We start from the raw sequence: 21,959 nt of genomic DNA, 5'->3' as shown, positions 1-21,959 counted from the left end.
AATAAAACGTTCAAGGTGTATAAAAAAATTGTTTCTGTTCAACAGCGGCAAAGTTACGGCTGCCGTCTTCCTGCTCGTCTTCACTGTGTTAACCTGTGTTATATGTAAATGAGCTGTGCGGTAGCCCTGAGGTCATTGGCTGCTATCTCCTGGTCCGCCCCCCTGAAGATTGTGATTGGAGCACACCGGGCCCGACGCACAGCCGGCGCACTGGAGACGACTTTAAAGCATGTGACCGACGATCACTCCGTTATGGGAACAGACGCCTCTCGCTACGTGCTTTCCGTTTGTGTGATGAATTCTCTTAACAGTGGTTAACTCGTGTGGTTTATATTACGTTGACTGTGGTCATTTAGTTTAGCCTTTTCGTTAGTCTGTACCACTTGGATAGTTTTGTTGTTATTTTGGTTGTTAGTGTATATTTGTTTGTAGTTAATTAGGCTCCCCTTTTAGAGTCTTCCCTTTGTTTGGTTGCCCATTTAAACTTGCGGCCACTTTTGTTTGTTTCCCGCCTGCCTTTTTGTTTCCTGCTGTATAATAAAACTGTTTATAATTATTACCAATTCCAACTGGTGTATGTTGCTATCCTCTTCCCCTAGTTGGGACGTAACGGGCAAGAAGAAGCTTTAAAACTGTTCTGGTCCGCCGCTAGCGTACATTGTTCATGAAAATATATATATATCTATATATATATAGATGGAGGAGGGGACCACAGGGACTTATATTTAATTTAAAGGTAAGGTCCGTTTATTCATTTTCAGACAGAGGCAATTCAAAGAGCTTTACATCAACATTAACGCACAATAAGAGAAGACAAAAGAAAGGAACACAATGGAATAACAGATTCATAAAAGAGATAGTTTAAAAACAGTACTAAAACAAGTTAAAAGACTTCTGGGTAAGCAGCTGGAAAAAGTAATGTTTTTAGCCTCGATTTAAAACAACTCGTCTCGTTGGTGAAGACAAAACTTCCCTTGAGGCCACATACTAGACACTCGTATAATCAATCCGATGTGCAGATAGTAAGACGTCCCGGATGCTTTGATCAAGTGTTTGTGTGAAATCTCAAATGGAAAAAGAGAGCGGGTTATTTAATGTTTTTCAGCCTACTTTGTGACAGACTGATTATAGCCTTTTCAACAGGGCTGAGACCAACAACTATTTCTTAATTAACAATCAATCGGCTGATTTGTTTTCTCATTTAGTCTAAAACATTTTCGGAAAATAGTGAAAAATCCCCGTTTCTCAAAGTCTAGTATTTTAGTCTAGTATTTTACACTTTGAAATACATTGATTAAGGAGCAATATATATATTTGTCCATTGATCTGGCCCAAATGAACTCCAATACTGGTGTGAAAGCATTACATAAAGGATACACACAGCTGGTGAAGATGTTTTATGAGATTTTGTGTGTGTGTGTGTGTGTGTGTGTGTGTGTGTGTGTGTGTTAGCAATCACCTTTTTGCGGACACAGCAGGTATAAGGGACCCCGCAGGCCAGAGGACCAGTACCATTACAGAAATGGTACTGGTTCACCCCCCAGTCCTTATACTCGTCCCCCCCACAGCAGGAGAACTGGAAGAAAAGACAGAAAAAGACAAGAAAATTAGGAACCGTGTCACCTAGACAGAAAGACATAACACAGTGTGCAAATACTCTGTTACAAGCAAAAGTCCTGCATTCAAAGTTATACTCGGGTAAATATGTTTTAAATCTTACCATTGACACAGGGATTTTAGCCTCTGCAGACCATTTACATGCACTTAAACCTGAAGAACACACTACAGGAGAGGGAAAACCCCCCAAAAGCATAATAGGGCCTCTTTAAATATAATTTAGATGGAATTTATGTGACTGGAATAAAGCTGCATTGCCTCATCCAGTGGAATTTAAAAATGATAAATTAGATTATAAAAAACTAAATCTAAATATTCCAAGTTACTAAATCAGTCAAATAAATGAAGGGGAGTAAAATGTCCAATATCTGTCTCTAATTGATGGTGGAATAGAAGTATAGTAGAGTAACAGGAAATGGAAATGTCTATGTACAAGTACCTCTAAATTGTACTTAAGTTACTTTCCACCACTGCATCTCGTCACATTAACTGTCTGCACATCTTAGTCCGTAAAGTCTGACATTTATTTTGAAGGACATCTCTACTTAAGACAAGCAGTGGGAGGACGAATAAAAAGTGCAGGAACAGGATTTATCTCCTGTTTTACTGACGGTGAAATCAAACGGCATGATCTCCTGAGAGCATGTAGGAGTGAGGGGAGATTACATCTTCAGCTCACGGCTAAAGGTTAAACACCCGTTCCAGACATTTAGTTCTGACGGTCATGTTCAAAGAAACTCAATGCATTGATGTACTGTACTGATTAGATTGATATCTTAAACAGTGTGACGTTTCCAAAATACACACTGCTTGATTATTTACAGGTACTTGGTCGACATATTCCTGCATTTTTACATGCAACCTTTTCGGATGTGTAATTAGGAAGATCATTTAATTTGTAAGTCAATAATATTTGTGTTTTTTTAATTTGATACTGCTTGGGTTTGTACAGTATCATAATTCTCTTGTTTCATTTCATTAATATTTTTTACACGATGGAAATAAATCAAATCAAACCGTGGTGTCCCTTGCACTATTGTATGTCTTTTTATGTCTCCTATATATTGTATGTTGCACTGTAGGAAGAGATGGTACAACCCTACAGCTGCGTAGCAAACAAATTATCAAATAAGAGCATTATTATTGTCCTCAAGTGTCTGTCTTTATGTGTTTATATATTAAATATCAAACCACCTTTTCCTGCATGTAGTCCAGGATGTTCTTGAAGTCCAGATCATCGTAGTAGTGTTTGATTCCTTCTCGTATACTGCTCTGAAACAGGGCCGACGTCTGAAGAGAGGAACAAGTGTTGATGCTATCATTTAGGATATTATCTGAGGATTTAGAGGAAAAGTGACATGAATAATATTTACCTTGTTTTCAAAGATGAGAGCCAGGGTGAGCCCGATGGCCTGGAGGAGCAGCAACACACAGAGGACACAGAGGAACTGTCGAGGCAGGGAAAAAAATTCACTTTTAGACAAAATTCAGGGTAAAAACAGGAATAAAATACCTCAGGGCTCCATCCTGGGGCTTCTTTACTTTAACATCGACATGCTTCCACTTCCTCAGATATGGGAAATTAGTTACCATAGCTATGCAGACAACACACACACACATTTACATTATAATCTCACCACAGGGCTATGGTCCAATTAAAGCGCTGAGCAATTCATGAGCAGTTCAATTACGTGATGTGTCAGAACTTTCTCCAATTAAATAAAGATAAACTGAGGTAATTGTTTTGGAGCTTAGGAGGAACGAATAAAAGTCAGCGCTGAGCCTCAGTCTGCAATGTTTAAAACAACAGATGATGCCACAAATCTAGGATTAGTCATGGACTCTGACCTGAGCTTCAACAGTCACATTAAAACAGTTACTAAATCAGCCTACTATCACCTAAAGAACATATCTAGGATTAAAAGACTAATGTCACAGCAGGATTTGGAAACACTTGTCTATGCTTTTATCTTCAGTAGACTCGACTACTGCAACAGGTCTCACTAAAACATTGGGTAAATCTGTATTATCTTGGCTTTTTTTAATTAAATTGTTTTTATATGTACTTAAAAAGGTCATGATGTCATTCTGTTGCACTATATCTTAACAAGTCCCTATTCTGCTTTTGGGGGTTTCCCTTTCCAGTAGTTTGTTATAGAGAGGCGAAGTCACGCCCTTCTACTTCCGCCCCATGGGACCTTATTTCTGAAAAATGATGTATTGAAGTCAATGGAGAGAGAAAGATTATCTTTCGATCCCGTTTGAATTGTGCCACGTATTACACATATGATGTTTGTCAATCTAAAAGATAATTTCCATGTAAAAAAAGTCACAGTTTGTCGTAAAACTGTTGAAATATAAGACTATGAAAAATAGGCAACTAGAAAGACTACAAATCCCAGAGTCCCGGTCCCGCATGCTGGCTCTTAGGAACAGACTAACTCCCCTTGTGTGTGTGTACAGCTCTCAACGTGCCCAGACTTGGAGTGATTTTCACCTCTTTTAATACTTTCCGTCTCGTTCTGAAAGAAAGAAGTGAAATGTTCCAACGTGACGGCCGTCTTGGTGTGTGGAGCGAGACGGGAGATGTAGTTCATTGAGCAGTTTCACACAAACACATTTTTTACGACATTTTTATTTTTTTACTTGCGAAATTATCTTTTAAATTGACAAACATCATATGTGTAATTCGTGGCACAATTCAAACGGGATGGAAAGATAATCTTTCTCTCTCCATTGACTTCAATGCATACTTTTACCGAAATAAGGTCCCATGGAGCTCAACCGGAAAGGGAGGGACTTCGCCTCTCTATACAGGTTTTGGTGCATGTAAATGGTCTGTAAAGATTAAATCCCTATGTTTCGAGCTTTTTGAACATTAAAACATGGAGACATGTCACAGTAGAGACATGAAACACATATATATATATATATATATATATATGAACCTGAACATTTGAATAATAGGTTCCATTAAATGCCTTTAATCTATTTAGCAAAGCGCTTGCCTTGCACATGCTGCTGATATATCTTTTAACCTTGCACTGGAATTAAATGTTATCTTATTTTCTGTTTGTCTTGTGCCAAACTGTTAAAGCACTTTGACCTGCCTCCAACAAATAATGTTATTTATTGTTATTATTATGAAAATCAAGCGACAGAAACTATGTTATGAATGTCTTTGCTGCACAGATTTCTGGAAACCTCCATAGTGTGAGGGGGAAACAGAAATCCGACAGCAGCACCGACAATAAATCCTCTTGGGAACGCTCGGGGGTAAAATATATCTTTCTGTACACAACATCAACAACAACAAAGAGCTCCTCCTCACCATGTGCAGCAGGGTCTTGTTGTCCCTCAGGGAGCCCACCATGCCCACCACGGACACCGTGAACATCACCAGGCCCAGCAGGATGAGCACCACGGCGGGGGCCAGAAACAGGCCCTCCAGGGTCCGGTTCTTCTGCCGCTCCACTTCAGCGTAAACCCCCACACAGAGAACACAGAGGCCCATCAGCTGCAGAGAGGGGGGGGGGGGGGGGGGGTTAATGGGATAAAAACACTCACTGGAAGAAGAAGAAGCAATAGTGTCGAGGGTTTGGTACGCAGTGTTGGTGATGCTGACATTACAGAAACTGATGTGAGAGGAAAGTCTATTCACAATCAGAATACTTTTACTTACTGTACTCCAATTGTGTATTAAGGAACAAATACAGGTTGATTGTAGTATTTGTAACCGGAAATGATTTTTAAATGCACTTAAAGAGGCCCTTTTCTCTTTCCTGTAGTGTGTTCTATAGGTTTTAGTGCATGTAAATGGTCTGCAAAGGCTACAATCCCAGTGCTCCCTAACCCTAACCCTTTGTTTACTTCAGGAAAATAGTGACATCACTATGTAACACTCACGCTCCTATTGGTTATTGCTCCAACACACTGTACGTGATGGAACAGAGGGTGAAAAGAGGTTATAAAGCATTTCTATGCAACTCTATGACTGTAAGTGATAGGCTAAGGGGCGGGACATCTCTAAGCGGTTGACCAATCAGGCAGTAGGAGAAAAATAAAGGGCTTTTTGAACATTAAAGCATGGAGTTATATATCATAATAAAGTGACATGACCTTGGACTTTGAGGAACTAGGCTGGACATTTTTAATTTAGATGGCATTATTCAAGCAAGCCAGATTGATTGATGATGCAAAAATCGTTAAATGTTTATTTCAAATTGTTGTTCAAATCAAACCAAGGAATGTTTTGGCATCTCCTCACTCCGTGTAAACGCTCCACTGAAATCCAGACTAATGAACTTCTTAAGTGGATTTGTTTCCTCTTAAGGAAGGATTTGGCTCCAGCCCACATAAACCGAAACTTTATCCCCTTAGAGGAATTATGCAGGGAATGAAGACGATGGACGTGACCCCTAATAGATTCAGTTCACCATGATAGGATGAGCAACAAAACCGTGATGACACCGTGTGCAACAAGCCAACAACAACCTGTGATACCGAGGAAAGCAATCAGTGTATTTATAAAGCCCAATATCACACATTTGTTTCAGTGGATTTGTTAATGGAGAACACCCCACAGTTAATGGAGAGACCGCCCAGTTAACGGGAGAACCCCCCCAGTTCATGGAGAACCCCCCCAGTTCATGGAGAAACCCCCCAGTTAACGGGAGGAGAACCCCCCCCAGTTCATGGAGAAACCCCCCAGTTAACAGGGGGGAGAACCCCCCCCAGTTAATGGAGAAACCCCCCCAGTTAATGGGAGAACCCCCCCCCCCAGTTAATGGAGAAACCCCCCCAGTTAACGGGAGGAGAACCCCCCCCCCAGTTAATGGAGAAACGCCCCAGTTAACGGAGAGACCCCCCAGTTAACGGAGAGACCCCCCAGTTAACGGAGAGACCCCCCAGTTAACGGAGAGACCCCCCAGTTAATGGGAGAACCCCCCCCAGTTAATGGAGAGAACCCCCCCCAGTTAATGGAGAGAACCCCCTCCCCCAGTTAATGGAGAAACCCCCAGTTAACGGGAGAAACCCCCCAGTTAATGGAGAAACCCCTCCCAGTTAACGGGAGAACCCCCTCCCCCAGTTAATGGAGAAACCCCCAGTTAACGGGAGAACCCCCTCCCCCAGTTAACGGAGAGACCCCCCAGTTAACGGAGAGACCCCCCAGTTAACGGAGAGACCCCCCAGTTAACGGAGAGACCCCCCAGTTAATGGGAGAACCCCCCCCAGTTAATGGAGAGAACCCCCTCCCCCAGTTAATGGAGAAACCCCCAGTTAACGGGAGAAACCCCCCAGTTAATGGAGAAACCCCTCCCAGTTAACGGGAGAACCCCCTCCCCCAGTTAATGGAGAAACCCCCAGTTAACGGGAGAACCCCCTCCCCCAGTTAATGGAGAGACCCCCCAGTTAATGGGAGAAACCCCCCAGTTAATGGAGAACCCCCTCCCAGTTAATGGAGAACCCCCCAGTTAATGGGAGAAACCCCCCAGTTAATGGAGAAACCCCCAGTTAATGGAGAGACCCCCCTCCCCCAGTTAATGGAGAGACCCCCCAGTTAATGGAGAAACCCCTCCCAGTTAATGGAGAAACCCCTCCCAGTTAATGGAGAACCCCCCAGTTAATGGGAGAAACCCCTCCCAGTTAATGGAGAACCCCCCAGTTAATGGAGAAACCCCTCCCAGTTAATGGAGAACCCCCCAGTTAATGGAGAAACCCCTCCCAGTTAATGGAGAACCCCCCAGTTAATGGAGAAACCCCTCCCAGTTAATGGAGAACCCCCCAGTTAATGGGAGAAACCCCTCCCAGTTAATGGAGAAACCCCCCAGTTAATGGGAGAAACCCCCCAGTTAATGGAGAAACCCCCCAGTTAATGGGAGAAACCCCCCAGTTAATGGAGAAACCCCCCAGTTAATGGAGAAACCCCCCAGTTAAAGGGAGGAGAACCCCCCCCCAGTTAATGGAGAAACCCCCCAGTTAAAGGGAGGAGAACCCCCCCCCAGTTAATGGAGAAACCACCCAGATAATGGGAGAGACCAGGTGGATATCAACAATGGGAGCCATCATTCTATACCTTTCTAGAAAAACCTGCTACGTTTTTTACACGTTTTAACTTGAACTTCAGATGTTTTTCATACGTTTACTCTTTTTTTATCTTGTATTTTAAAATGGAGCAAACGTCAGAAAACCCGATTGCTTATAAACATATATTTAGATTTGTACCCATTTTTACATATTTATTGTTGCTTTATATTGTAAAAGAGTGTGAACATCTTCCCTTAACTTCATATGTTAAAATAAAGTTCATTCTATTTAATTGTATCTTCTTATTGCACATTTAGATTTTAACTTTTTTGGGTTTACTTAATATTTTTGATTCTATTGTTAAAATTGAGCAAAGAACAGATTTTCCCCAAATAATATTTCTGATTGTTGATTTAATTAAAAGTCAAAAATGCACTTACACACACAAAAGGAATTATTTGAATAGCAAAAATAAAAATTACTCCATGGCCTATTTTTTTGTGGAGCTACAATTCTTCTTATATTCACAGGTAAACAACATGGCTCCGTCTAAAAATGATGCTTTAAAATGTGCTTTTATTAGTTTATCTTTTGAATGGCTCACTTTCTCTGCAACACCGAGCATTTCTTAGCTTTTATTGTTATCTCAATGTATTTCCTGTATTTTTAAAAAGTACTTTACGCACTCCTCCTCGAATATTCGACCCTCAAAAAAGCGGTTACCCGATTAACCGAAATGTACATATCTATAAAAAAAAATAGGGAATCTTTTTTACAAAAACTATTTTTATTTTGAAAAATAAATAAATCCATGTTCAAATAAGTAAAGAAACCAAGTGGAATATGTCAAATGTATTGAACTGGTGATCACAGTTTGAACAGTTGACAGCTATAGGCCTACAGCTTTCATGCTTAAAACATAACTTGGTTTTTTAAATTAAAGAGGGATCAAACACGAACAGCATGACGGGTTAGGGTAACGTAACCCGTGACAACAGAGATCAACAACCTGTAACGGGGCCTATGCACAGAATGCAGCTATTCAATACTCATTCTTGTTTCAGAATATGAGCATGTCTACTCAGGGGAGAGGCGATTCACAACCAGGCCAGCTGTAGAGAAGACCCTCTCAGCTGGAATGTGGGCATAAGATGAGGTTTGAGTCTGCGTGATCTGCGTGTAGGGAGGGGCAGCAGCCATACCATTAGCTAGATCTGATGGATTTGGACATAAACGCAAGTGAAGTATAACCGGACGTGTGAGAGAGAGAGAGAGAGAGAGAGATGGTAGTAGTAGTACCACTACTACTACCACCACTACTACTACTACTACCACCACCACTACTACCAACACCACTACCACTCATACACCCACCACGACGACGACCCACCACCACTACCACCACCACACCACCATCACACCACCACCTCACCACCACCACCCACCACCACTACCACCACACCACCACCACCACGACTACTACCACCACCACCACCACCACGACTAGCACGACCACTACGACGACCACCACCACCACACACTTCACGACCACTACCAACACCACGACCACCACACCCCCGACCCACGACGAACACCACACCACCCCACCACGTACGACACGACCAGACGACACCACCACCACGCCACCACCCCACAAGACAAACGACCACCCCACGACCACGACCAGACGACACTACCAAGACGAAACCACCACCACCACACCACCACGAACACCCCCACGACCACACGCACCACGTACCACACCAACAATGACCACACGACGACACCACTGACATACACTACCACCACTACTACTACCACTACCACTACCACCACCACCACTACCACCACCACTACTATCACTACCACTACTACTACTACCACCACCACCACTACTATCACTACCACTACTACTACCACTACCACCACTACTACCACCACTATCACTACTACTACTTATCATGGTATTTTTTCATAATTTACATTGTTCAAGTGTTCAATACGTATGACCCAGCAGGTATTTCTTTATATGTCGTGTTTAGTCAGTCAAACCCCTAAAGATATTCACTTTAAACTCAAATGTCTAAATTTCTTAAGGCAGAAAACAGCATTTTCTCACGTTTACGCATGAAAATCACTTTGCACAAAATGGAAACACTGAAGTAAAGAACAGACCTCAGTACTTCGTTGAGAAATTGTACTGAAATCAGTATTTTCTGCCATTTCTGAACAAGAAATTATTTAAAATCGTCCATTGTTGTTCTGTCAATCGACTCAAAGTGCTATTGTTGCATCTCTACCCTTTAGTACAGTACTTTTGTAAATGTATTTAGATACTTTCCAATACTGCATCTGGATTATAAGATCACATGAAAGGAACTACATCAAAAAGATTATTAAGACTACCCAAGTTTAACCCTTTGAGCACGCTAAAAACATGTTGACGACTTACACAAATGGAGTGTTGCACCCTGTTCAGGCCTCAACGCTAACTTTTAAAAGTGGTTGCCAGGTGGACAACCAGGCATCAGCTTTTCGTTGCCAAAACTGAAAATACGGTTGCCATTTTTAGTCACCTTATATTTTAAATAGTTAAAGTACTATACAGTTATACATCAACTTAATAACGAACATGTGACACAAAATAATGTTCAAATGCTTTACAATAAGTAATTAACACAATTATTTGAAACCTAAGTGGTAGGAAACTTGTCCACCCTCAATTGCTGGTATACTAAACACCAGCAGTGCAGCTGCTGTCATGTTCTTCACAGATCCCTCACAAATGAATTGAGCAAGTCACTAGTTTATTGGTCATCCATTGTCTCCCTTTCAAGTTTGGGTTTTCCTGACCTTTGTGCTGACCCCCACCATAGATCCACTGGCCCTTCAGCATTGAAGTCTGTCATTGGCCAGACTAATACATTTCTAATGTTAAATAAATGAAAACCATTCACAGCTAAGAATTAGATAATAATTATTAATGCTGTAAATTACCTTTAATATGTCTAACTATATTTAAAATGTGTTACTTTTTTATAGAAGTGATTCTATTTGTATGCCAATATTTTCCTATGGTAAAGTTTCGTTTAGCACTTTTATTTTGGTAGTAATAAGATCGGGACTCTTATTTTGAAGGAACTTTTACCGGAACTGAATGGACATCGGAGCAGAACGTACATCTATGTTTCGCCTCCCAAGACTTCACACATTCCTCTTTGCTTTCGTTCGGGTTCATCTTGCGCTTCATCAGTTGAATCACTTTGAACGATTCGTGTGAGAAGTTGACGGGTTGGCCGAACTTTTTACCCCACAGTCAAACAACTTAATTTGCTTCGCCATTTTTTGTAAAACAAACACTCGGCTCACACGAGTAAACGTGCATGGCTTTCTGGCTCCGTAATCACACCAATGCACGTGCAACTTAAGTCTCAGGTTCCGACTGGTCAACAATAATTAAATATCACTCTTAATACAACAAATATTTAACATTTATCTATTTTGGGGAACACGTCACATAAATAAGGACACACTGTCCTTATTTCTTTATGTTAAAAACTGGTTGCCACTGATGGCAACCAAAGGATTTTTTCTGAATGGTTGCCAATGGCAACCTGCCAACCGTTACTGTCGAGCCCTGCTGTTGGTATTTAACTGAGTGCTTGGAGAAGAGCAGTCACACAGCGCTTGCTTCCCCGATATTGATTTTTCTATTGGAAAAAGAGGCAATCTGCTTTAAGAGCAAACGTCCGTCTGCTTCAACTCAATTTACTGCTCACAGCCTCCATAACGCGGCCGAATCTGGATCAGATCCCACATCTGAAGTCACTGCAGCTGTAATGAAGATAGGAGTGTGTAGCAGACTTTGAACCAGCTGATCTGACAGTGTCTCCAAATAAAAAAAGGACAAAATGCCAGGACATTGGGAAGCTTATCTTTCAATCTCAAAGTCCAGTCATGGACAGGTTCCCACTGCAAGCCTTAGAGCTCGATTCTGATTATCAGGGCGGCAGGATTTGGAAGAAAGTGCATTCTTTCGACTGATGTGATTCACGATATTGGAGGAATCGATCATTTTGCATTATTACTCTCATTATACAGAGGATGTGTAGGAAACAAATAGGTGTTATTATGTATTTAGGATACCGTCTGTAGGCTGACATACTGTATGTTTGCAGCTTCACAATACGTCATTCTAAATGATAATTAACACATATTTTGCCATTTAAAAATATTGTGCTTCCTGCTATTTGAATATATCACATCTCTATAACACTTTGATTAATTACTACTCTTTAAAGAGTCCTCTCCTGCTGATGTTCAGGTGTATATCAGTATGTAGTGTCTCTACTTTAAAGAGTCCTCTCCTGCTGATGTTCAGGTGTATATCAGTATGTAGTGTCTCTACTTTAAAGAGTCCTCTCCTGCTGATGTTCAGGTGTATATCAGTATGTACTGTCTCTACTTTAAAGAGTCCTCTCCTGCTGATGTTCAGGTGTATATCAGTATGTAGTGTCTCTACTTTAAAGAGTCCTCTCCGGCTGATGTTCAGGTGTATATCAGTATGTAGTGTCTCTACTTTAAAGAGTCCTCTCCTGCTGATGTTCAGGTGTATATCAGTATGTAGTGTCTCTACTTTAAAGAGTCCTCTCCTGCTGATGTTCAGGTGTATATCAGTATGTAGTGTCTCTACTTTAAAGAGTCCTCTCCCGCTGATGTTCAGGTGTATATCAGTATGTAGTGTCTCTACTTTAAAGAGTCCTCTCCTGCTGATGTTCAGGTGTATATCAGTATGTAGTGCCTCTACTTTAAAGAGTCCTCTCCTGCTGATGTTCAGGTGTATATCAGTATGTAGTGTCTCTACTTTAAAGAGTCCTCTCCGGCTGATGTTCAGGTGTATATCAGTATGTAGTGTCTCCCTGCTCTAATGTTCAAAAAGCTCTTTATTTTACTCATACTGTCTGTGCTGCAGCACCTCTTTTCACCCTCTGTCTGAAACCAGAGCCCAGTCTGCTCTGATTGGTCAACCGCTTAGAGATGTCCCGCCCCTTAGCCTAACATAAGTGTGGGTTGATAAGAGAAAATGGTGATAAAGAGTGTGAAATACTAAACTCTATTAAACTTTTGCTTGAATATGTGACTCACTTTGGCCATCTTATTATAATTGGCCTCAACATACCTGTGCTTTGTTGGATCAAATCATTTAAATGTCTTCACCTGCCACAATCCTATTTTATCATCCAATAAAAACAGTTTGAGTAGTGAGGAGCAGGGAAACGCTTGTTGACCTTGATTCCAATGAACCAGAAGGCTCTGAACAAGGTTTTTAAACTGGTTTTATATACCCACACCAAATGTACCTTTATTTAACTAGTATTAAGTACTTTAAATAACATTTCACACATGCATTATTAGTATATATTAAAGTATATGAAGTCATAATATGAACATGAATGGCAGAGGTGGAAGAAGTACTCAGATCTTGTAATTAGGGTTGGGTACCGAGAGAACAACATTTCGATTCCAACGGCATCATTTAGACATGTGAATTTCGGTTCCGCTTTTCGATGCCTGAGGAAATGTTTCTCGCCGCTCTCCGTAGCCTACTGTATGACTGCGGCGAGGCGGGAAATGTAGCGTTGTACCCATAGACTGTATAGGTTGTACCCATAGATATATATAAACCATTTATATCATAGGTTTATATATATATATATATATATATCTATGGTTGTACCTACACTTCCTACAGCGTAACCTGAGACCTAGGCCGGCCCGTCGCACTGGCGTAATAGATGTTCGCCCAGGGCGCCAGATCTGTGGAGGCGCTGCGCTGACAGCTCTGGGAGGAAACAAAAATGTTTTGACCGTTGGCGCTCATCCTAATTTTCGGCCTTGATGTAACAACATTCATAATCAAGTAAATGTAACACCCTTTTCATCCCGGTTACACGTTTCATTTCCCTTGTGCGATGGGCGCTGCAAGTGATGAAAATGGGGGATGTTGGCTTATCTGGCGCCCGCAGCTCACAGCCAAAGTGCGAATGAGCGAGGGAGAAAGGGAGGGCGCTGTTGTTATTAGCATATGGTGCTAGCTGCTCTAACGGATATTAGAAGATGTTTCTACAATGATGTGGAGGGAGAGTCCTCTCCAGTCAGACTGAGGCTGATAACTTCAGCTCAGTGAGGTAAAGGACTCTGAGTGTTTAGATAGTTCACTTTAGTCTAAATTATCTCAGTGGGTCTCAAACGTTTTGATCACAATTTATGTAAACAGATATTTCCAAGGCACTCCTTTATAATTATTGGGTTAAAACAGGTTTGAAATCATTCCAATGTATACTATAGGACAGTAAACCAGACATATCGTTTTAAACTGGAGAGATAAAAAAATATGCATGAATAAAATAGTAAGATATGAATGAACAACAAAAATAAAACACGTTACATGTATTTGTTATTGGCTATGGTAGGTTAATGGTTATGTTCACATACTTATTTAATTATTAAAATGTAAACCGATCTTTTTCATATGGGTGTTTAGAGTTGTACCCCCTAGATCTAGTCTCTAGTAATTCTGCGTGTGCACCAGATTGAAGCATTTTACTTCAAAATGTTCAAACATTTCTTCCCGGGATGCCTGAGAAGGCAGATATGCTTGTTTTTCTCAACAAGAACCGTTTTTAAACTGGGGGGGGGGTTCCTTTAAAAGTTGGACTGTCGTAGCTTCAGTGGTTCTCAGGTTACAGTTACATAGCAGTGAATATAAACAGACTGATTAATGTGAATATTACTGTAAACTAACCTGTGTAAAAGTTTCTCGAATAAATGTAATTTTTTTGGTGGAAGAAGCATGTATCATTTTTTTACCCTGCCCCTCAAAGAACCGGAATTGAGAACCGTTAAGAACTGGAATCGAAAAGTAGAATCGGAATCGGAATCAGTATCGTGGAAATTCAAACGATAACCAACCCTACTTGTAATTGAGGAAAAGTAGAAGTACTCAGATCTTGTACTTGAGGAAAAGTAGAAGTACTCAGATCTTGTACTTGAGGAAAAGTAGAAGTACTCAGATCTTGTACTTGAGTAAAAGTAGAAGTACTCAGATCTTGAACTTGAGTAAAAGTAGAAGTACTCAGGTCTTGAACTTGAGTAAAAGTAGAAGTACCTGAGTGTAGGAATACTCTGTTACAGTAAAAGTCCTGCATTCAAAATGTTCCTCAAGTGAAAGTAGAAAGTATTCTCATCAGAATATAGTGAAAGACAGTAAAAGTAGTCGTTGTGCAGATTGGTCCATTTCAGAATAATATCTATGATATGTTTTATAATGATTGATCATGAAAGTGTTCTCAAAGCTGGTGATTAGATTTCACATCATTCATCCACATCTGTAAAGTAACTAAAGGAATTAAAAATACATTAAGTGGAGTAAAAGTACATCATTTACCTCTGAATTGTAGAGGAATAGAAGTACACAGTAGCATACAATGGAAATACTCAAAAGTGTACTTCAGTACAGTACTTTAACACCACTGCTGGATTTAAATCAATAATAAAAGTATTGTCATACTGATATTCTGTACAAACTGTGAAGTCCACTGAGACAAATGTAACATTTGTGATATTGGGCTATATAAATAAACATTGATTGATTGATTGATTGATTGATTGATTGATTGATTGATTGATTGATTGATAGGCGCTTTTCCGCCTGTTCTTCTTTTCTGTCGGCAGATCTCTTTGCCCACAGCCTTCCCTTTAATCCAACGCCCTGCACCACCGTGCTGTTTGCTACCAGTGATCGATTAATACTGATAAAAACAATAAAAAAAATGCAATTAATAACATCCAATTATACTGTAATGAATTATTACATGGCCACAAATGATTGTAGTAAGAAAGGATTAACAAATAGGAGGATGCATGATGTTTATCTTGCAGGCTAACCATGCATCTTGCTAGCTAGTATCCCCAAAACTCCACACCAAATCCCATTAGAAAATAAGACAATTTAACATAGCATGGCCCTACATCAACAAAAAACATTTTATATCATAAAGTATGACTTACATGTTAATCACTATAGACTTCTGGTGAATACGGCATGAGTCCTAGCCAACATGGGGGTTTTAATCTCAATAAATCTGTAGCAAAGCTGCACCAAAAACGCCCAAAACTGTGGATGAAAACAGGCTTCATATGGAGGAGCTACGTGTTTAAAAATCTAATTGTGATCCAGATGGTTGTGCTCATTGTCTGATATACATGCCGATGTGTACAACAGATGGCATAGATTCATAATATGTAACATATTATGTGGTAACAAGTGTGCATAAGCAAGGAAAATATAAAACATTAAATTCACAGTTTTATGGATGAGGTTTGGCGAGGTGATGCTAGTGGGTGTTTCGCATCCGCTACCATTAGCAGACACTGTTGTAGATTAAAATTGCTATAATAACGTGAAAAAATGCACAGGAAACTTACCGAGAACAGCATTGAGTAGATATTTAAGGTGAATTTGATGAAGTAGTAGAAGTGGTTTGTTTTCCTTAATTCAGAATAGGACGGCATGGCTGCTGATGCTAACAAGCTAGCGGTTAGTTCAGGGGAAATGATAATAACGAAACATCAAATAGTCCTAATGAAATGGAATACGATTTTTAACAGAGCTAGCTGTTTTTTATATATATAGCAGCCCTCATTTCCCACATACTAACGTTGGTAAAGACCGCAACAATAACCATTTCCGCTTGGCCGGAAAAACAGTCCACGCTTTGTTTTGACTACCGTCTTAAAGGGGCAGTGAACACATCATCACTATCTAATTGGATTAGCATGATGATGTTCATTTACTAAATACAATTAAAATATAATAAATATATACAAATGAATAAAATGGTTAATATAGAATAATTTTAAATATCTTTCTCTATGTTTGGTATCAATACAAAAACAATAAAACATAAGAATATAAGACTATTAAAAGTAAAACAGACATTGAGGTCAGAAAAGTCTTGTATCAGCAAAACAGGTGTGGACCTATACATGGTAATATGCAGCTCATAGGATGACATGTTAACACTGTGTAACAGCATAAAGTCACTAAAAGACACAATATATATTTAATTACATTTGGTTTCCATCTGTTCATGATTACTGGCGTGAAACTTGAAAGACAGAGGAACATGCTTTGAAAATATCTAGTAAAGAAATTATTTACTGAGGTTCTGCTTTGACCTCGGAACACAGCTAATCCCTGTTTCTTCTGGTTGCATCAGTTGTTGTTGTTGTTGCCACCCCTTGATGGATATATATGGCATCTGGTGACGTTACTCATGTTTTCACAAATAGGTTAATGCACTCGGCCATGTTTACCCAGGTGATCATCAGCACAGGTGTTTCATCTTCTGAGATGTTCTCATTGAGAGATATAGAAAGAGATGCATCTTGTTATTTCACTTCCTGTTAATATGATGTGTGGAGGCGGTGTGAGTGATGTCAGGGCCGGCCCTGACCAATTTGCCGCCCTAGGCAAGATTTTAGCTGGCGCCATACTAACGTTGGTAAAGACCGCAACAATAACCATTTCCGCTTGGCCGGAAAAACAGTCCACGCTTTGTTTTGACTACCGTCTTAAAGGGGCAGTGAAAATGCAGACACTCACTATGATTTGCGCGTGCGCGGTTTCCAAAATCGGGAAATTGTGTTTACATTTAAAAAAATTGTTTAAATGAAAACACTTTTTTTTCTTTTCTAACTTTTTTTCTTTTTTCTTTCGGCGCCCCCTATGGGTTGATGCGCCCTTAGCATTCGCCTATACTGCCTATGCCGAGGGCCGGCCCTGAGTGATGTCATTGTATTCATACTGTTGTAATTGGGGTCAGTGGTGAGGTGATGTTAATGAGGTACGTGTATTTCTTTAGGCTGTGGTGGCTGACTGCAAACAGTGAGGCTCCATCGTCAGGTTTTCTCCAAAGACAGAGCATCATAAAGGTTATTTTATCATCTCTAATCCACTTAAACGTTATGAAAGAGGGCACCTCGTCATGTTTTCTCCACTGGAAGTGCATCTCAGAAGGCATGTCACACAGTTGTTTCCACTGGAAGCACACCTCAAAGGGCACTTCATCGTGTTTTCTCCACTGGAGGGGCAATTCAGAGGGCATTTGATCATGTTTCTCCACGTGAAGTGCATGTTTTCTTCACCGCAACGGCACCATAGAGGGAACTTGATGTTTTCTCCATCGTCTCCATTGAAAGGGTGTTACGGCTGTATGTCTTCCCTGTTTCTTTTCCCCTTGGTTCCTCTACCCAGGTGGGCTGCTTTGCTGTAACGAGGTTCAGACGAGGTGCACCTGGAGAAGGAAGTGCTTAAAAGCTCCAGTGCAGCAGCAGAAGAGGGAGGCCTCTGGTGTGGGGACTGCTGTGTTCCTGCCTCTCATCCTAGGATGGATACTTAAACATTTAACATTTGATGTGTTGATTATAATAAATCCTATGGTTTTGATGATTTTAAAAGGTGTCTTTCGTGTTCTATTTGGGTCAGTGGTGGAATTTTGTTAGCCCCAATGGGGTTATGCCCCATTTTAAGTGTGGGGCATACAGGTACCTTGACCACCACTGCACTCAACATGCCGTTGGGCAAGACACTTCACCCTAAATGGTTCCTGTCGGTATTGTCCACAGTATTCAATGTATTACATGTCCTATAGAAAGACTATTGGAGGGATGAAACCCTCTTTAATGGTCACACATGCAGAGATGTGAAAAGTAAGGCGCTTTGAGCACTTGGAAAATCGCAAAAATAATTAAGTTTTATTTCAATGTAAAGGCATCACAAAAGGCCATTGATAAGGTTTGTCCACTTGAAGGGCACTCTTGAAAGGACAATTCAAAAACCAATTTTCATCCGCAGGATATATTGTGTTACCATGCACTGCAGTTCCAATGCATGCTGGGATTACATCTACTGTAGTCCCATGAGATCATGAACAAGACAAAAGCAAATAGAGGAATGAATGATCATGTGCCTCTCAGTCAGACCCACAGTTCAGCTTCTCAGTTCTTTGTTGAAGGAACTAAATCCGTCAGCACGTCCTCATGCCATTACGCTGGCAGCAAGCATCTAAAAGTCTCACATCTTTCACAAAAAACTGAACCGTAAGTTTCAGTGGGAGGTAGGACAACGCTTAGCCCGAGCTCCCGAAAGCCAATCAAAATGGAAAAGGTCAGAAATAACCATTGGATATTTAAAACATGTCTTGATGTGTCTGGGCCTCGGAGACAGTTCATATGGACTGGGTTTATATTCAGGAAGCAGCTCATTTGTTCTGCTAACTCATCTGAATCCTACACTTCCTCTGCCAAGTCATTTCCAAACTCACAGCCACGCAGTCGCTATACACTGAGAGGGGCATAAAGAGTTTTCATTAAAAATCTCATTTGCAATTCCCGTCTTGGCGATACAGCGGCAGCTCTCAATGATGCCAATTTTCCGTCTTGACATAATGAGTATATTCCCGCTGTTTTATCTGGCTGGTTAGATTGAGTCTGATTCCCACTGCACACAGCAATGCTAATGTAATCAGTTCTACACAACCACTTTTCATCACTCGTTGGCTTTGTAAGCATTACTTTTTCATCAGCGGAGATGAGACCAATGAGGGCATCGTCTGCTGATGGGGTGAGACTGTGTCGGGGATATGTCCGGTCATCCATCAACAAGTGTTTTAGCATCTATACTTGTTATTAAGACTGTACACTACTGTCGCTACACTAGCTCTTCTCGCTAACGCTTTACAACGACCCACAACTCTTCCATCAGGAGAAACGTGCTGCAGCTTCAGAAACAACGCAGATATAAAAACACACATGTTCCAAAAACACATGAAGAAACGTCTTCAGCGACTTGAGGACACATGCGCAGCTGGAGACCAGGGGACACTAAAGAGTGACGCACACAGCTGGGAGACCAGGGGACACTAAAGAGTGACGCACACAGCTGGGAGACCAGGGGACACTAAAGAGTGACGCACACAGCTGGGAGACCAGGGGACACTAAAAAGTGACGCACACAGCTGGGAGACCAGGGGACACTAAAGAGTGACGCACACAGCTGGGAGACCAGGGGACACTAAAGAGTGACGCACACAGCTGGGAGACCAGGGGACACTAAAGAGTGACGCACACAGCTGGGAGACCAGGGGACACTAAAGAGTGACGCACACAGCTGGGAGACCAGGGGACAGCAAAAAGTGACGCACACAGCTGGGAGACCAGGGGACACTAAAGAGTGACGCACACAGCTGGGGGACCAGGGGACACTAAAAAGTGACGCACACAGCTGGGAGACCAGGGGACACTAAAAGGTGACGCACACAGCTGGGGGAGCAGGGGACACTAAAAGGTGACGCACACAGCTGGGAGACCAGGGAACACTAAAGAGTGACGCACACAGCTGGGAGACAAGGGGACACTAAAAGGTAACGCACACATCTGGGGGACCAGGGAACACTAAAAGGTAACGCACACATCTGGGGGACCAGGGAACACTAAAGAGTGACGCACACAGCTGGGAGACCAGGGGACACTAAAGAGTGACGCACACAGCTGGGAGACCAGGGGACACTAAAGAGTGACGCACACAGCTGGGAGACCAGGGGACACTAAAGAGTGACGCACACAACTGGGAGACAAGGGGACACTAAAAGGAGACGCACACTGCTGGGGGACCAGGGGACACTAAAAAGTGACGCACACAGCTGGGAGACAAGGGGACACTAAAAGGTGATGCACACAGCTGGGAGACCAGGGGACACTAAAGAGTGATGCACCCAGCTGGGAGACCAGGGGACACTAAAGAGTGAGGCACACAGCTGGGAAACCAGGGGACACTCAAAAGTGACGCACACAGCTGGGAGACCAGGGGACACTAAAAAGTGACGCACACAGCTGGGAGACAAGGGGACACTAAAAGGTGACGCACACTGCTGGGGGACCAGGGGACACTAAAGAGTGACGCACACAGCTGGGAGACCAGGGGACACTAAAGAGTGACGCACACAGCTGGGAGACCAGGGGACACTAAAAAGTGACGCACACAGCTGGGAGACAAGGGGACACTAAAAGGTGATGCACACAGCTGGGAGACCAGGGGACACTAAAGAGTGATGCACCCAGCTGGGAGACCAGGGGACACTAAAGAGTGAGGCACACAGCTGGGAAACCAGGGGACACTCAAAAGTGACGCACACAGCTGGGAGACCAGGGGACACTAAAAAGTGACGCACACAGCTGGGAGACAAGGGGACACTAAAAGGTGACGCACACTGCTGGGGGACCAGGGGACACTAAAGAGTGACGCACACAGCTGGGAGACCAGGGGACACTAAAGAGTGACGCACACAGCTGGGAGACCAGGGGACACTAAAAAGTGACGCACACAGCTGGGAGACAAGGGAACACTAAAGAGTGACGCACACAGCTGGGAGACCAGGGGACACTAAAAAGTGACGCACACAGCTGGGAGACCAGGGGACACTAAAAAGTGATGCACACAGCTAGGACGGAGCGCTTGGCAACATTCAGGTTTATAAAATTGAACAACTGTCTCTGTTGTTGGATTATGACTTCAAATGTTTGATGGTCTTATTTGAACAAAGTGGTCACATGACTCCGTCTGATGTCACTGCAGACCTGCTGTAAGCTAGCTAGCTAACGTAGCTAACCGAGTCATTTCAGATACACTGACTAACACTTCCAGTTATGAGACACACTAACTCTGCCACCAGTAGGAAAACTTAATAATGTGTGTGATGTACTTTCTACTGAAGAGAGGAAGGGGACAGATGATTTTATATTTAAAGTGTGTTGCGGCTCAGGAGTTTTACTGCATATGTGAAAATGAGTTGTGTGAAGCCTTTTGTGGCTCCAGAGGGAGCTACATGGAGTCTGATAAACTGGCTGAATTGATGGTGAGTCAGTGCCTGTTGAGTGTAAAGACTACAGGTTTTAAAATGAAAGGAAATATGTCTGTACATGGATTCTGTTTTACTACGCTTTTTCTGTCTTTTGCAACCTCTCAAAGCCCTTTTTATACTCTTGACTCACAGTTTAAAGTGGACCTATCATGCTATATTTCAAACATATATTGTAGGACCATACCGATATAAAACATGTCTGTGAAGTTTTTTTTCAAAATACCAAACAGATCATGCATTTAAGCCATGCCTCATTTCGCTCAATTGCTCTTTTCCAGCCCTGTTTTTGTAAGGGCTGATTCTGCTTTTGTGGCAGACTACAGCGCCACCTAC

The 21,959-nt window shown here is 41.9% G+C and overlaps 1 protein-coding gene across 1 annotated transcript in view; it reads right to left on the bottom strand.

Annotated features, from left to right (window-relative positions):
* The window catches only part of LOC117452240 (tetraspanin-15), a 32,150-nt gene extending 15,732 nt beyond the window's left edge, over positions 1-16,418 (bottom strand). Inside the window, exons 1-5 of the mRNA XM_034090747.1 lie at positions 16,132-16,418; positions 4,949-5,134; positions 2,991-3,065; positions 2,812-2,907; positions 1,460-1,576 (exon numbers count right to left, since the gene is read on the bottom strand). Coding sequence (XP_033946638.1) covers positions 1,460-1,576; positions 2,812-2,907; positions 2,991-3,065; positions 4,949-5,134; positions 16,132-16,218 — 561 coding nt within the window. The 5' untranslated portion in view covers positions 16,219-16,418. The remainder of the gene's footprint in view (positions 1-1,459; positions 1,577-2,811; positions 2,908-2,990; positions 3,066-4,948; positions 5,135-16,131) is intronic.
* Positions 16,419-21,959: the final 5,541 nt, after the last annotated feature.

This window comes from Pseudochaenichthys georgianus, chromosome 9 (assembly GCF_902827115.2).
Source record: "Pseudochaenichthys georgianus chromosome 9, fPseGeo1.2, whole genome shotgun sequence".
NCBI lineage: Eukaryota > Metazoa > Chordata > Actinopteri > Perciformes > Channichthyidae > Pseudochaenichthys > Pseudochaenichthys georgianus.
Note: the sequence above shows the minus strand (reverse complement) of the source record. Positions and strands in the feature narration are given on the sequence as shown.